The sequence below is a fragment of the Pongo abelii genome, chromosome X (assembly GCF_028885655.2).
Source record: "Pongo abelii isolate AG06213 chromosome X, NHGRI_mPonAbe1-v2.0_pri, whole genome shotgun sequence".
Classification (NCBI taxonomy): domain Eukaryota; kingdom Metazoa; phylum Chordata; class Mammalia; order Primates; family Hominidae; genus Pongo; species Pongo abelii.
The window spans coordinates 82632983-82651107 of NC_072008.2; the positions used below are offsets into that span (position 1 = coordinate 82632983).

Here is an 18125-nt window from a genome sequence, read left to right on the forward strand (position 1 = left end):
ATGTTTGGTCAAAATATCCCCAGTTATATTGAACATATAAAGGAATTATGATGTATTTTCAATGCCAGCCTAATTATTGAATTGAAATAAATTATATGAATAGATGTCTTTTCAAAGAAAGAACCAATTCAAAATCCAACTAACAGGTATTTAAAAGGCCAATGAAACCCTACCCTAATGGCACATTCAAATATATTACTTTAAAATTACGTGTATAAATTTGAAAACCTGACAACCTATTTGGTATTATTATTCTGCCATTGAAAAACGACATAAAGCCTAAGCTCTAAAAATTTGAAATAAATTTTCAGTTATATAAAATTCAAAATATATGATTAGTCTACTTTTTTTAATAAAAAGCTAAACCAGAAACATACAAGTGTTGATCAACCTATAATATTCTGTCCTTGTTCATTAAGTAAATCCAATTAAATATAAATTAATTTATAGGTTAGACCACTCTGTCTCATAATAGTATACATTTACTTTCAAATATGAGTGATGCTACATAATAGTATGCTAAAACAGAAATGTATTCACATTTACTAAAATATTCAGGATATGACTAAGTTTTTTAAATGCCCTCAAAAGCTATCATAGCCTTAAAACAGAAAAATAGTAGTTAAATCTGTTGCAAAACTTTCACACAAATATATATAAGTATATATGTTAGGGGAATTAAAAGTATTTACATCCTAAATTTCAAAATTTCAAAACTTCTTTGGCTACAAACTAGCCTCTATATTTTAATAACAAATTATGTCAACTCTCATGATATAAAAAAGTAACATTATTATTAAAATTAAATGCTTGAACAAGAAAAAAGGTTTACAAAAATTTATTGCATCCAAATAGTTAACCATTTGCAATAATACACTATCGCTCCATAAACACCAACACTGAAAATGTATTACAATACTGCTAAAAAGACAAAGCATATAAGATTTATACACAATTTATACACAATTGTGTACAAATTTACATACAATTACAATATGCTGTCTACCAAAATACAACCTACTCAAAAATTAGGAAGTTAGAAAAATAATTCTAAGACTTAATCGTGATCTGCAAATGAATTTTTTAAGTTGCTTAGTGCATATTCAAATATGCTCAAATATATAATCTATACTAAAATGGTGCAAGAAAGTATTTGTATCCCCATCATGACTACATAACCCATGGGTATTAGATATCTCTTTGGTATAGTGAATATTAAACAAGTTAATAAATTGTATATTTTATAAAAACACATTAAACTGAGTATAGAAAGACATGCTCAAGATAAAATTCAATTCTTCTCAAAAGTACTCAACAGGGTTGTATTTTTTAATCACAAATTCAAGGTGGAATTAAAGATACTTTCCAATAAAATACTTGCCAGTTACAGAGAGATACGATCAGGTAACTTAAAAGTTGAAAATGATATTTATATTTTGACAAGCTCTAACACACACACAAAAAAATTATACCTTAACAACACTCTTATTTGGTGGTTAAATATGAAATTAAAGTAAATCATTCACAGTTAAATTAAGCTATAGAATGTTTAAAACATTATTAGCCTTTGAGTAACATCTGAGGCCTCATGATGTATAGAAAATCAAATAGTAGCAAATATAAATGAAGAAAAATTAAAGTATCTTTAAAAAGAATAAAATTTTAAATGCTTTCAGTATCTGGCTGTGATGATATAATGTAAAATCCCTGATGAATAAATTGCATGCCCTTATCACTCCATTCTGGAACCTACCACCTATTCCATAAAATAAATGGATATACATTTTTAAATTTAAAAAAGTAGGCAAGCAGAATCTGAATATTTGTGTCCACAATTAAGCTGTATTCAAAAGTATAAAATAAAACTGTTCATTCACCTTAATAAAAACATTCTTCTGTTAATTAGCAGAATGCTGACCTTTGAAACAGAGAAACCTAACAGCATCAGCAAGATATAAAAGAGCGAAACTAACAGCTGAACCCAGGGCATTTACTAAGTCAGTTTATTTCTTACAAAATTATGACAGAAAACTACATGTATATTTTTATGTTTTCTTAATGTTAGAACTTACTATTAGGAATAAATGAATGGTTAATGTAGTGCTCTTTAATGAAATCATCTCAAATCTATCATGGATTTTTAGGTACTAGAATTAGAGAAAATTTCGCCCAACTTTTTCTTCTTAAATATAGTAAATTTTTGACAAAGGTAAAGTCACTTGCCCATGATGACACAGACAGTTGTTAAAAATGTTAGAAATCAGATACCCTTATGCCCATTATTCCAAAATTCCATGCACTATACCACGCTATCTTCTTGTTGAAGATTATGAGCACAGGGTATGCTATTGTCCAGGAAGTGTTTAAAAGTTATGTTGAAACATTATAGCTATAGTCTTTAATACTGTTGTTTTCCTTATTCTTCACTACATTGATAGTGTCTTTTTTTTTTCTTCACCCAGCTGCCCCTTACTTAAGTATATCTGTATAGGCTACACTGTTGACATTTAAACCTATTAAGTCTTATTAAAGTAAATGCTCTCATACCGTATATTTCTATTTTATTTGAAAACTGGTTAAACTCTAACTCAGTCTAGATACCTTGTAAATTGACACTTATTTTGAAAGCAATTTCTTAATCTTAAGTATCTGAGTAATCTCTCTTTTTGTTTATTCTCAACAGGCCTTAATAAATAGGACCACCATATTGGATGGCAATTAACAATAGTCAAATATAGAGGAGATGTCTGTTGTCACCAATTTATTGAGATATGATTTACTTTCATCAATAATCTGTCAAAATAAATTATTCCAAAAAAAATTATTGCAGTTTACATAGAAACATAAAATTGACAGTTCTGTATTTATAACACACCCTATGCTAGGTGTGTAAATAATGATATTACTTTCTCTTAAGGTTTCTGAGTTTTAGCCCATTTTCTGGCCTTTCTTTCAAACTTGCAGGAAGACTGTGAGCGAGTCTTTCTAAGGCAGGCACTCCTGGTTTTTACAACCTGCTTGCTGTTCCGTTGCTGCTGTTTGTGCCCATGCCTAGGGTGTGTTATAATCTTTTTAAAGTCCTTACAGATGGAATCATACCTATTCTCAGGATCATTGTCGTCATCATCATCATCCACTGTGACAGGCACTGATTTAGATAAGGCTTCATCTCCTTGAGGGAAAAAAGTGTACTTAAAATTAGCTTTAAATAAGCTATATAATTAAAACCATGTAAAATAAAACTGAAAGCCAAAAACTTTAAAGCAAACTAAGTGGGGTCTAAACTCTGGACTCCAAAATATGAGTAAAAAGCATTCTTATAGAAAACAGGTTATTTGTGAAGTGCCAGCAGCAAAATGATAAATAGCTGGAACTTATATATTTCAGAGTTCCTTCCCAGGGCACAAGGCTTTTAAAGTCCACCCTTCTCAGTAACAATTCTGTATCAACAGCCATCATATTAGCATAAGTTTCTAGCCACAATAACCTTCGTACTGGTCCATTTTAATTTTGACGTTAACTGGTGCCGTATCTTCGAGGAATAGCAAAACCAGTATTAATATTTTGGTAGAAGCAAGTAATTTTAAAATGCAGTTGAATGTGTATGGTATTTGTGACCTGAGTTACCCAGAGATACAATTCAGTACAGTAAAACTTATTTTCTTATAAAAAGCTACATTCCTATATTTTGATTAAAAATCTGAAGAGGGCCAGGCGAGGTGGCTCACGCCTGTAATCCCAGCACTTTGAGAAGCCGAGGCGGGCGATCACCTGAGGTCAGGAGTTCCAGACCAGCCTGGCCAACATGGCGAAATCCCGTCTCTACTAAAAACACAAAAATTAACCAGGCATGGTGGTGTGTGCCTGTAATCCCAGCTACTAGGGAGGCTGAGGCAGGAGAATCACTTGAACCTGGGAGGCGGAGGTTGCAGTAAGCCAAGATCACACCACTGCACTCCAGCCTGGGTAACAACTCTGTCTCAAAAAAAAAAAAAAAAAAAAAATCTAAAGAGGTTAAGTTTGGGCATTTCATTCTATATAAATTTTACTTCAAAAGAAAAACTGAAATATCAAACTGTAGGCTAATACTATGCATGCTTAAGTATTTCAGGAGAAGTATACTGATGTCTACCATTTAATTTGAAATGCATCAAAGATTTTAAGGGTGTTATACTAAGTGAAAAAAGCCAATCTCAAAAGGTGATATACTTCATGATTCCATTTCAAAATAGCAAAATTACAGTGATGAAGAACAGATTACTAGTTGCCAGATGTCAGGAATAGAGGTAAGGACAGCAGTATCACAAGGGAGCCTTGTGATAATGGAACTGGTTTGATATATCAGTTGTGGTGGTGATTATACAAAGATACACATGTGGTACAACTGCACTGAACTATACTTACACACACACAAATGAGTGAATGTGAAACTGGTGAAATCTGAATAAATCTTCAGTTTTCTGGTTTTGACACTGTACTAGAGTTACAAGATATTACCCTTGAGGCAAACTAAGTAAAGGGTATCTGAGACCTCCCTGTATTTTTTCTTTTTTTACAAATTTCTGTGGATTTATAATTATGCAAAATAAAAAGCTAAAAAGGCAAAAAAAAAAGATATACTGATGGATAGACAGAAGGATATACAGATATGTTATCAAGAAAATACAGTATAATATTATCGTAGATGCTTTGGTGTATACTTAAATGTTTTTCACAATAAAATGTTGAAGAGAAATGGAGGAAAAAATCTATAAAGAAAACAGACACCTACAGGCTCAGGATAGAAATACACTAAATAAGACCAGGCGTGGTGGCTCAAGCTTGTAATGCCAGCACTTTGGGAGGCTGAGGCGGGCAGATCACTTGAGGTCAGGAGCTCGAGGCCAGCATGGCCAACATGGAGAAACCCCGTCTCTACTGAAAATACAAAAATTAGCCGATGTGGTGGCATGCACCTGTAATCTCAGCTACCCGGGAGCATGAGGCACGAGAATCGCTTGAACCCGGAAGGCAGAGGTTGCAGTGAGCAGGGATTGCAGTGAGCCGAGATTGCACCACTGCACTCCAGCCTGGGTGGCAGAGTGAGACTCCAACTCAAAAAAAAAAAAAAAAAAAAAAAAGAGAGAGAGAGAGAAGAGATTTCATAATATCCCAGCAAACTCACAATAAATATCTCATTCAAACAGACCAATCTTCAAATGAAATATAATTAGTAATAGTACTGTCACTCCCTCTTTACTACACCTTTCAAAATTTGACCTATCCTTTGAAGTTCAAATGCCAACTATTCTTCTAAATATTTCCCCAAATATTTAAATAGCTCACTTGCCATTTATTGTGTAGCCCCATTATAGTTTGTTGTGTTTGTTGTTGTTTTTGTTTTGAGATGGAGTCTCGCTCTGTCACCCAGGCTGGAGTGCAGTGGCGTGATTGCAGCTCACTGCAATCTCCATCTCCTGGGTTCAAGCGATTCTCCTGCCTCAGCCTCCCAAGTAGCTGGGATTACAGGTGTGTGCCACTACACCTGGCTAATTTTTTTGTATTTTTAGTAGAGATGGGGTTTCACCATGTTGGCCAGGCTGGTTTCGAACTACTGACCTCAGATGATCCACCCACCTTGGCCTCCCAAAGTGCTGGGATTACAGGCCCCATTCTAGTTTTATATCTTTCTTCTGTTACTTTTTTTAATGACTTCTCTATGTCTGTCTTGCATTAAACTGCAATCTCCTAGGATCATGTTCTTCATCTTAGTTATTCATGCCATTACCAAGCCCCAATTTCTAGGAAAATACTGTAGCTGTAATATGATACCCAAATACGGTGAATAAACTGGAATCCTCTAAACTCAATAGGGGGCAGGGTTTTTCTTTTAACCTTCTAAAACTGTGACCTAAAATTAAGTTAGACAGAGGAGCACATAAATTCAGCATGCTTATATAAGCATGTAAGTAAATTCTGAAGGAATATCATAACATTAGCTCACACGCAAACTTATCTTTAAAAACAGAACTTTTTACACAGCGCTTATTTTCAAGGCACTCATATTCTATTCTGCTTGTTTCTATTGACAAGGCCCAATTTTTCACAGGTTAAATTCCCTAACAAATTTATCTTCTTTCTTATTTCATCACAAATAATCAGCTTAGTCCCCAAAAATATCCAGGGTAAAGAAAATCTCAACAAGGCTTATTTCACCAAGCAGTTGAAGGACTGGCATTTGCTGAAGTGACAAATTCTCAGTTTCTCTTGATACACACCTGAGAAAAAGTTTACTCCCCATCAGCCTATTTGTCCTTCAGATCAAAGTTAAATAAATCAAAATGGAACACAGTGATCTAGATCAGTACTGAGATAAGTAATTATCAAGAGATGCATCAATTGAGTATTTGCCATATATCACCATCCCTTAAGGCCTAATGAATTCATATTAATTATTACACTAAATAATTCTCAACATGAGAGGTGCATAACAGAAACTTTCATAGGTATCAATAAATCAAGTGAGATCTTAAGAAAAGTAGTAAAATACTTGAAATCAAATATATTGATTTCACCAGTGAAACTGTTTAATCACAGAAACCAATTTTCCAAAGTTTAAAAATAGCCAGACTAAGAAAAAAAGAGAGAAGATCCAAATAAATAAAATCAGAAATAAAATTAGCTCAGTGATACATAATTTTTAATGGATTTTTAACTAATTTTTAAACACAATTTATTATTCTTAAACTCTAATCCTTAATAAGGATTTTCACAGTTAACCTAACAACTAAAACATTGATTTGACATCAAAGTAAGTATTAGATTCTGTATTTTTAATATAAGTCCACAATCCCTTATATATAATTTTGAAATCTAAAACACTCTCAAAATGGAAAGTTTCTGTAAGAGGGTACCAAAGACAATCTGGCAGCAAAACCTGGTCTAAACTGCTTATTCCTTTAAATGTGAATCTTCAAATGTTTGGCTGCAGAAATACTATGTGTTTGATTATCTGGTGTTGCATCAGGCCCCACTGGAGCTTTTATAAAATATATAGTAACTGCTCTCTATTATTTTTCTAAAAACCAAAAAGTTGCAAATTCTGAAACACAATAGATCCCAAGAATTTCAGGTAAGAAACTGTGAACTTGAAGTTACAATAGCCACACAAACAGAGCTCCATCTAGTCATCTGATATAGCAGAGCATTCAATTGAAGCACACACCATGCATATCACATGTGGTTTTCAAGTCAAGTCATAAGTACTCCATAAAAGAAATGTAAAGTTTTATTAAAAAACAAGATTTTGCTGGGCACAGTAGCTCATGCCTGTAATTCCAACACTTTGGAAGGCTGAGGTGGAAGGATTGCTTGATGCCAGGAGTTCAAGACCAGCCTGGGTAACATAGCAAGACCTCATCTCTACAAAATTAAAAATTAAAATTTAAAAAATAGCCAAGATTCAAATTAATTCCATTAAAATCCAATTGGGATAAATTGAAAACTGTAACATAAGAACTGAAAGGAAAAAATTTTAAATTCTACCTATGTTGGAAATACAATTTTATGTAAAACCAACTTTATAAAAATTTTAAAATAAATTATGAGTATCCATAGAACTTACAGGTCTTACTGACTTAAAAAAAAAGACAAATGACCAATACACATTTATTATACAACTGATTTTTAAAATAACTTCAATAATAAAAACTTCTAAAATTATTTTTCATAAATTTTTAAAGATTAATTTTAATTAATTCATAAAAATATTTTCATTCACCAGCTGACCCAAACTTTAATGTTCCTAGTACTCTACCTCATCAGGGTAGGCTAATCCAGCTAATGTTTGGATTTTCTTCCTTCCTTTATTTTGACAGTGTTTTTAAAAGAAAAACATCTGTTCATGTCATTAGAAACTAGTTAATAAGCATCAACAAAGGGTTTTAATGAGGTAAATTAAAAATAATTAAAGGGGATTTCATGAGACACAAAGTTATCTGTTCAAACTTAAAAAGCCATATGCATGGCAGTTAAAATTTTGACATACCATGTCATACCAGTACCAAGCACTCACTTCCATTATATAACTAAATAGCTACTGAACCACTGGCACCAGTCTGCTTTTCCTTCTGCTCATTACTCCAGAGAAAAGCACTAAACATTGATAAAGAAATTTTGTCATTTACTCAACAAATTTGGGATCCCTGATACTGAATACTAGCAATGTTCAAAATATCTTCCAATGGCAGCATAAAAATAAAAGGAAAAATTTTTTTAATAAACTCTTAAATAATTTTTAAGTGGTATTCTCCTAAGTAGTAACCCTAAATTTGATTAGCTTCAGGGAAAATTAAACAATGTAGTAACTCAAGAGGGGGAAGTACAAATTATGAATTTTTTATTTATTTTTGCATACCTGAAGATTGGCAAAATCCAGTATGTGAAGACAGCACTAAATTTTCAGTCACAGGCTTAATTTTCTGTTCATCACTGCTTCCCTCACCTATAGAATTCTGATCATCATCTTCTATATCAGAAGATGATGAGGATGTAATGTCAGCTTGCTTCCTTTTAGTGCTTGTTCTTAGGGAGTTTCTCTTTTTCTCCTTGACAATGACTGCCTTCTTTTTAGATGAAGTTCTTTGCTTCTTCTTTTTATTATCTTCAGAACTTTCCTCAGCATCAGATGATGATGAGCCACTTTGTATTTCCTTAGTATTTCTCTTTGAACTTAAATTTCTTCTTTCCCTCAATTCTATTCTTTTCAGTCTCTTATCAGAAGAGTTACAACCATCTTCTTTCATGGAATATTTCTCAGTATCAGATGATGAACAATCTTGTCTCTTCCTTGAACTCTTTCCAAGCAATGTGCACCTTTTCTTCTCTCTACCATATGCTCCATTCTTACTCTTTTTATCCTCTGAAGAGTCACAACTATCTCCTTTCCCTGTTGACTTCTCAGCATAATCAGATAATTCATCCTTCTTTTTAGAAGTTTTATCTCTTATTTTTTTATTTTTCTTTTCTCCATCAGTTGTTCCATTCTTAATTTGTTTTATGCCCTTAGGAAAATGACAAATTTCTTCTCGCTCAGGTAACTTTTCAGTGCCATCAGATGAAGATTCATACTGTTGTTCCATTTTAATTACTTTTTTCTTAAAGTCTGAAGTTTTCTTTTTTTCTTCAGTTCCCTTTTTGCTCTGCTTTTTATCATCTTCAGAAGTTTCATCACTCTGGTCTTTCTTTAGGAATTTCTCCGTAATATCAGATAAGCCATCCTGTACTTTTTTACATATTTTGGTTTTGAGATGCTTGCTCTTTTCTTTAGTTTCAGCAACTTTTCTAACTTCCAAAGAAGTAAAACCCTCCTCTTTCCCAGAAAGCTTATCGACACCATCAGTGGAAGCACTTGCTTGCTGCTTCTTAGGAAGTCGATCTCTTAATTCCATGATGGTCGTGTCTTTATCAACTGTGCCTTCTGCTGAAGAGAAATTCTCTCTCTCTTGTTTCCTTTCAGCATCATCAGATGATCCTTCTTGCGAGGTCTTCAAATTTTTGTGCCCTTGATTATCCATTCCTTTTTTGCTGTGTTTCTCATCTTCAGAAGAGTCAAAATCTTTTGTATTTGGAATTCTTTTTTTGGTGGTTCTGGCAGCACCAATTTTACTCATGCTCTTTATCTCTTTTTCTAATTCTGAGTCATAATTAGAAGACTCAGACTGGGTTTGTCGTTTCTTTTTAGAAATTATAGAGCTCTTAGCTGATTTGCCCTTTTTAGTATCAAAATCTGAGCCAGATGTAGAACTTTTTCGTTTCCTTTTTCCTTTATCATCTTTCCCTGCCTGAGTCTTTAAATCATACAAAGTCTTATGGTTTGTATGAATTTCATTAATATCAGTATCTGAAGAAGAACTGTGACTCATCCTGCTTACCTCTTTGAGGATTGCTAGCATTTCATCAGAATCTGAATTTTGATCCACAGTCTCTGATTGCTTAGATTTTGGCAATTTATTAGGTTTAGGATTATCTATAGCACTGTCAGAAGAATTCCGCTTATCCTTTTTTCTCACTGGAACTGATAGTTTTTGTTTCTCCTTAACTGTTTCATTACATTCTTCATCTGAATTAGATGTTACAGGGTTGGTTTCTGTCTGTCGCCTCAAGGGTGTAGTCTTTACACGTGGGGATCTTCGAAGATCAGATTCCTCTAAAAGTAATGAAACTTCATTTTCAACCAAATGCTCATTATCACTGTTTTCCTGTCCAAGTCCACATTTCTCTAACTTGGGGTTCAGACCACAACTTTTATAGCCATCTTTATCTTGTGGAACTTCCTGACAATCAGCACCTTTAATTGGGGAATTAGAAAGGGAAACAGGAGTGAGTTTAACATATAATTCTTTTGTTACTTTAGCTGTAGTTTTTGATTTAATACCTCCTCTGTTGTCTTTTGAAGAAATACTTAATTTTACAGATGAACTCTCCACTTCTTGTTCAGTTCCACTGCTGCCATCCCCTTGATGATCAACTGAACTCTGAACTTCCATAGCAGTCTCAAGATTCTCAAAAATGTCTTCTGGAACTGAGGAAGGAACAGACACAATATCCATGTCTAAGTCTTCAGAAGTGTTGGCAGGTTCATACTGAGGTTCTTCTTTTCTATCAGATTTCTTATGTTCACCACCGGTACTTTTATTTGCTCTTTGTTCCTCTGTTGGAACATTCTGATACATGTGCTCACTATCTACCTGTTTTCTTGAAAGTTTAGCTTCTGACTTTGAAATATCCTTCTTTTCCAAAGCACAAGGTTTTTCTCCTTTTCGTGCTTTTGTTTCAAACTTAGCCTCTATGACTTTATGCTCTTTGGTATTTTTCTCTTTGCTTACAGCATCCATCGCTCGAAACTCCGAATTTAAGTCTTCTTCCAATGCAAGATGAGCCTTCTTAATATCAGCCAACACAGACTTAAAAGCCTTAAGCTGACGTAATTTTGTAGCAGAATTGATTTCTGAATTATCTGTTGCCTGCTTTAAAAATTTAACATAACTGGAGTTCATGTTGGCTGTGGTCTCAATCAGTTTTTTTGCCTTCTTAATCATCTCTTTGGGCACAATTAGTGCGGAATAAGAGTAGGTTACAGAGCCAGAACAGGAATCATCTAATTTCTTTTCTTCTCCATTACAATTTGAACTAGTCTTCTTTGGAGAAAATCTGGATGTATGTTCATATACTTTATTACTCTTTTCACTGTCAACTTTTATCTTCTTCTTATTTTGCTGCAACAACTGTTCTAAATTGTCAAATACGCTGTTACATGCAGTGACCAAGTCCAACAAAGGCTCTGGGTGACAAATGTAGCAATACCATTGGTTGTTTTCGTCCATTATTGTGGACAACTCCTTTCGACCAAGGTTGCGTAGAATGCATTTCTTGCAGAAAGCATTATGGCAAAAGTCACAACAAATCAAGTTTCCACCTTCCGCACACCATCTGAAATGTTTTAAAGATTAAAGCATTACTCCCTTCTTTCAGGAAACTGAAAAGATATGTAAAAAAATAAAAATAAACATTATTCCCAACAAAACTCATTTTAATCTCTTTGTTATAATGCAATTTAAATTTTACTGCCAGTAATTTTAGTGGTAATTTAGGTCATCTGCTTACTCTTTATTAGAAACTTAAACTAGACATAAATCCAGGGTTTTATGGAAAAGAACAACTTTTCATTAAAGACATCAATGATGATACTATGAAAGACAAACCTCAAAAATGATTATGTAACAATTCCTCCCAAAAGTAGGAAACACTGAATGTTAGCTCATCTATATTACCTACCTACATTGCTCATCCATTCCATCCGAGTCACGGCTAATATCATCACTCATGTAATACTTAAAGCAATTCTATTAAAAGAAAAGAGGAAGGGGAAATTTAATTCAAAATTGATAACATTCATAAAGGACAAAAACTTTATTTTTTTAAGTAATTAAAAACACTGGGGAAAATCTCCAGGACACTGGTGTGGGCAAAGATTTATTGAGCAATATCACACAAGCTCAGGCAACCAAAGCAAAAATTGGCAAATGAGATCACATCAAGTTAAAAAGCTTCTGCACAGCAAAGGATACAATCAACAAAATGAAAAGACAACCCACAGAATGGGAGAACATTTTGCAAAGTGCCCATCTGACAATGGATTAATAACCACAATATATAAAGAGCTCCAACAATTCTATAGGAAAAAATCGAATAATCCAATCAAAAAATGGGCAAAAGATTAGACTGGACATTTCTCCAAAGAAGACATACAAATGACAAACAGGCATATGAAAAGCTGCTCACCATCACTGATTATCAGAGAAATGTTAATCAAAACTGTAATAAGATACCATCTCACCCCAGTTAAAATGGCTTATATCCAAAAGACAGGCAATAACAAATGCTGGCAAGGATGTGGAGAAAAGGGAACGCTTGTATACTGTTGGTAGGAATGTAAATGAGTACAATCACTATAGAAAACAGTTTGGAGATTCCTCAAAAATACTAAAAATTGAGATACCGTATGATCCAGCAATCCACCTGCTGAGTATATATACAAAAGAAAGGAAATGAGTATATCAAAGAGATACTGGCACTCCTATGATTGTTAGGCCACTGTTTACAATAGCAAAGATTGGGAAGCAACCTAAGTGCCCATCAAGAGATAAATAAATAAATAAATAAAATGCGGTACATATACACAATGGAGTACTATTCAGCCATAAAAAAGAATGAGATCCTGTCATTTGCAACAACATGGAAGGAACTGGAGATCATTATGTTAAGTGAAATAAGCCAGGCACAGAAAGACAAACACTGCATGTTGTCACTTATAAGTGGGATCTAAAAATCAAAACAATTGAACTCATGGATGAACTAATGAAGGATGTCATGAAGGACAGTTACAAGAAGCTGGGAAAGGTAGTGAGGGGATAGGGAGGAGGTGGGGATGGTTAATGAGTACAAAAAAATACAAAGAATAAGACCTACTATTTAATAGCACAATAGGGTGACTACAGTCAATAGCAACTTAATTGCACATTTTTAAATAACTTAAAGAATGTAATTAGATTGCTTGTAACTCAAAGGATAAATGCCTGAGGGGATGGATACCCCATTTTCCACAATGTGCTTATTTTACATTGCACGCCAGTATTAAAACATCTCATGTATGCCATAAATATATACACCTACCATGAACCCACAAAAATTTTAAAAATAAAAACAATTTTTTTCAAAAAAAAAGGGAGTATGTGTGCATGTTTCAGAGACTCAAAGCAAAAACACTGCACTACCCCAGCCGGGCGCAGTGGCTCATGCCTATAATCCCAGCACTCTGGGAGCACGAGGAGGGTGAATCACTTGAGGTCAGGAGTTCAAGACCAGCCTGGTCAACATGGCGAAACCTAGTCTCTACTAAAAATACAAAAATTAGCCGGGTGTGGTAGCAAGCGCCTGTAATCCCAGCTATTCTAAAGGTTGAGGCAGGAGACTCACTCGAACCCAGAGGGGAGGTTGCAGTGAGCCAAGATCACGCCATTGCACTCCAGCCTGGGCAACAGAGTGAAACTCCACCTCAAAAATAAATAAATAAATGAAATAAACACTGCTACCTACTACCCAATGTCTGTATTTTCCAGACATCTATCTCAAGAATTAATGCCTTGAAACAGATTTCCATACACTCAAGTACCACTATTCCTTATTTAAAAGTTTATAAAAGATTTTTGGCTGGGTGCGGTGGCTCATGCCTGTAATCCCAGCACTTTGGGAGGCTGAGGTGGGTGGATCACTTGAGGTCAGGAGTTCAAGACCAGCCTGGCCAACAGGGTAAAACCCCGTCTCTACTAAAAATACAAAAATTAGCCAGGTGTGGTAGTAGACACCTGTAATCCCAGCTACTCGTGAGACTGAGGCAGGAGAATCGCTTGACCCAGGAGGTGGATGTTGCTGTGAGCCAAGATCGCGCCACTGCACTCCAGCCTAGGCGACAGAGCAAGACTCCGTCTCAAAAAAAAAAGTTTACAAAAGATTTTAGTAAAGCTAATTTCTGGTCTCATACAACTAGCTACTAAAGCTCTACATAAAAATGTATTAGATGTGGGTAGTTAGCAATTTTAATAGCCACCATATACAAACAGCTACTATGTATACAGCTAAACAATTAATCTATATTAATCTTTAAATATCAAAATACCTATCATGCAAGGTAGGACATATTATGAGAGAAAAGGCTAACTTTCATTAATATGTAAATAAATCTAAAGTCACACAACTAGTAAGAGGCAAAGTTGTTATTCAAATCCAAGTTTGACTGACTTCAAAGTCTTTCCAGTGGGACTGCAGAAAGGGAAAAGGTGCTCACTGATACAAACTACAGATTAGTGAAATGGCCTAGGCTCAGTAGACTGGTTCTTGAAAAAAGACAATCACATAGATAAGAAAACAGAAAGGCAAATACATGTCACAAATCCAGCAATATTAGATTCTACTGTCACAATTTAAAATGAAACTCTCTAATACATACCCTAGATAGGCCCCTGGCTGAACTGAATTCAAGGGAAGGAGGGATACAAATTGCTAAAGAACAAAGTACAGTTCATTTAAGCATGTCTGAATCTATCAAAAATTCATGCAAGAAAAGATCTAGAGCTAGAATTCCAAGGAAAACATGGCCTGCCACTGCATTTCAAAGGCAGCTTTTTATTGGGAAACAAACTAACATAGGATTAATCTTAGCAGGAATACGAGTTAAGAAAACCATAACCTTGACATTTATAGGTAGGAAGGTAGTTACTGAGACGAAATTTCCCTCTTGTTGCCCAGGCTGGAGTACAATGGCGTGATCTCGACTCGCTGCAACCTCCACCTCCCGGGTTCAAGCGATTCTCCTGCCTCAGCCTCCCAAGTAGCTGGGATTACAGGGACCCGCCACCATGCCCAGCTAAATTTTTGTATTTTTAGTAGACACGGGGTTTCACCATGTTAGCCAGGCTGGTCTCGAACTCCTGACCTCAGGTGATCCACCAGCCTCGGCATCCCAAAGTGCTAGGATTACAAGCATGAGCCACCATCCCGGACCCACATTTATAGATATTTAAAATTAACTCCAAGGTATTACTAACAAAAAAGTGGCACAGACTGTTAAAATTATAATCAACACATAAAAAACATTTTTAATTCTATCATCTCCAAGTTATGTCAAAACCCTGCTCCACATAGATAGTTTACATTTGGGGAAGTAGGATATATAATGGGAAAGATTATAAAACACAAACATTACACACATCCACTCTTGAGATTTTCAAACACACCAAGCTCTCCCTCAGCTACCAGTATCTGAATACTATGTTGCCTCTTCCCAGAACATGATGAACCAATCTCACTTACCAGACTAATTCTTATTCATATTTCACATATCAGCTCTCCACTAGAAAGCCATCCAAATCCTATTTACATAGGCTTCCGGTGTGCTCCCATAATCACAGTATCTCCCCTATCGTGACACTTAGGCTTTGTATGTCTATTTGCCCCACTACAATAGAAGTCTTCCAAGGGCAGATACCATTTCCATCTTTCTTCAAGACTGTGCCCTCAAAGGCCTGGTATATGCTAAGCATTCAAATATTTACAGTATGAAATATCAACAGATCATTACATACCTTACAAATAAGAACTTGCAATGAAGGGTGTCTATAAATGGAATCTTTTTGAAAATGATTGACCTGTTGTCCACAAGCAGTGCAGCTCACAATCCCATGAAGCCCATCTTCTAGGAGAAAGGAGTGGCTATTATTCACACATTTATACACAGAAAAAGATACTTACTTTAGTCAGCATTTTGTAACTTTTGTATTAGAAATGAAATACCTCATAATCCTTAGAAAAATGGCATATTGGACACAAGTTAAAAACGTTAATATTTTATCGATTTACTAAGCACATGACAACCTTGGCAAATTCCAAGTTACAAATCCTAATTGTTTCCTTTTACAGATGCAAATGCCATTTTTTACAACTCGAAATAACATTAAGAGAACCCATAAAAAGTTCTAAAACTAGGGGCTAAGAGCTCTTTTTTATTTTGTTATTGCTTTGCAAATAAATTCAGTATCAGTCCTTAAAGAATGGGGAAGTAAGTAACATATATGGAACAGATTCTTTTGCAATCCTATACTTAAGTATGCCACAAAGGTTTTTATTCTCAAAGTGGAATTGTCTGCACAGATCCTATCAATATGGTATGTAAAAACTTGGTAATTTTATGATATTACCAATTTCCTTCCTAATATTTACTTCAACACTATCCATAATTGTCATTAACCTGCCTTTTTTCTATGTGTACTCCACTATCCACTCCATATCAACACTGTCTACTATTACCAAATAAAGACAAACAAGACATTACAGGTATATCTATTTTGGCAGCAAAACATCAGAACGACTAGGGGAAAAAGGCAGAGTCCCATTCTGTACTGTCTCCTGAAAAACAGACTGAAGAAAACCTACAGAAACCTCTCCAGCCTCCCTCTTGTCCCTAGTTCTGCTAAGGCAGTGTTTCACACCCTGAGCTAAACATTAGAGTCACCTCAAGAATCTTTTTAAAAACAGCCATTCCCACCCCTAAACCACTGAACTAAAATATCTCAGACATTTTCTTAAAGTTTCAAAGATGATCCTGATGTGCAACCAAGACCTTTATCAAAATAAGATGGTAGATTATAATTCAGAAGAAGTCACTCAAAATGCTTACATTCACAAATAAAAAGAAGACAACTAAAAAACAAATTGGCTCCATCCTTAAATAAAAAACAAAACATCACATATATTTCTCACCCTTTTAATTTTCTCTTTTGGGTTTCTGTTAGGTTTAAGGTCCAAAGCACCATGGACTCAAATATTATCATGAATATTTTTATTTGCAGAAACTTTAAAAAAATTTTAAGAGCTAGAGTCTCACTCTGTCACCTAGGCTGGAATGCAATGGTGCAAATTCAGCTCACTGCAGCCTCTACCTCCCAGGCTCAAGCAATCCTCCCACCTCAGCCTCCTGAGTAGCTGGGACTATAGGCATACATCACCACACCCAGCTAATTCTTTTTAAAGACTGGGTCTCACTGTGTTGCCCAGGCTGGTCTCCAACTCCTGGGCTCAAGCAATCTTCTGGCCTCAGCCTCCCAAAGTGCTGGGATTACAGGTGTGAGCCAGCACACCTAGCCAGAAGCTAAAAAATTTTAATGTATAAGAACACCATCATACTTTTTTAGAAGATAAAAGTAAACTTGAAGGTTTACTATTTATGTTGCTAATATTTTTATTTATTTATTTATTTTTAATTTTAAAGATGGGGTCTCAATCCATCACCCAGACTGGAGTACAATGGCACAATTAAAAGTCACTGTAGCCTCAAACGCCTGAGCTCAAGCAACCCTCCTATCTCAACCTACCTAATAGCAGGCATAACAAGCCTAATGTATTATAATCGCATTATTTACAAACACCAGTTTGATCTTGGGTATTCATATATTCTGTATTTGTTTTAACAGAAACAAATACACCACAGCATACTTTTTCATTTCAAATAATGATTTCATTCGGATAAACTAACAAGATAAATAAAATGTAGAATCTGAATGTTCATCCAGTGTTAAGTAATACTTACTAAGCATCTTCTATGTGCTTTGGTGCATATATCGTTCAAGAATTAAACAAAACTAGGTAATTCTTTGGAGATTTTCTCCCATATGTGCACAAGGAATCAAATAGAAGGATATTCACCACAGCACTAATTAGAAAATTAGAAAATGAAAAATTGGGAATAACTTCCTATCTGGGAAATGAATAGTGGCTTATTGATATAACATAATTCTACAGAGCAGTGAAAAATAAACAAACTAGATGTACATTTACTGACATGAATACAATTCAAAAACAATGTTAAATGAAAAACGTTCCCAAATGATATATACAGCATATTATTTTGTTATACTTTTAAATGAAAAATGTTTTATGAATACATATATAAAAAAACACAGAAAAACATGCACACACATGCACATGCATAAAACTTCAATATAATCATTACCTGTGGGGTGGGAAGAAGGGGA

General features: G+C 34.7%; 1 protein-coding gene across 13 annotated transcripts in view; it reads right to left on the reverse strand.

The window, feature by feature from the left end:
• Positions 1-18125, reverse strand: part of ATRX (ATRX chromatin remodeler) — a 282829-nt gene that overhangs the window by 174343 nt on the left and 90361 nt on the right. For 7 of the 13 annotated variants that reach the window (XM_024240521.3, XM_024240517.3, XM_024240523.3 and 4 more), the window contains 4 exons: positions 15681-15790; positions 11815-11882; positions 8396-11469; positions 3100-3172 (listed from right to left, as the gene is read on the reverse strand). In XM_024240521.3, the coding sequence (XP_024096289.1) occupies positions 3100-3172; positions 8396-11469; positions 11815-11882; positions 15681-15790 (3325 nt within the window). The remainder of the gene's footprint in view (positions 1-3099; positions 3173-8395; positions 11470-11814; positions 11883-15680; positions 15791-18125) is intronic. The other 6 variants (XM_063721248.1, XM_024240520.3, XM_054544754.2 and 3 more) reach the window with 3 other exon arrangements.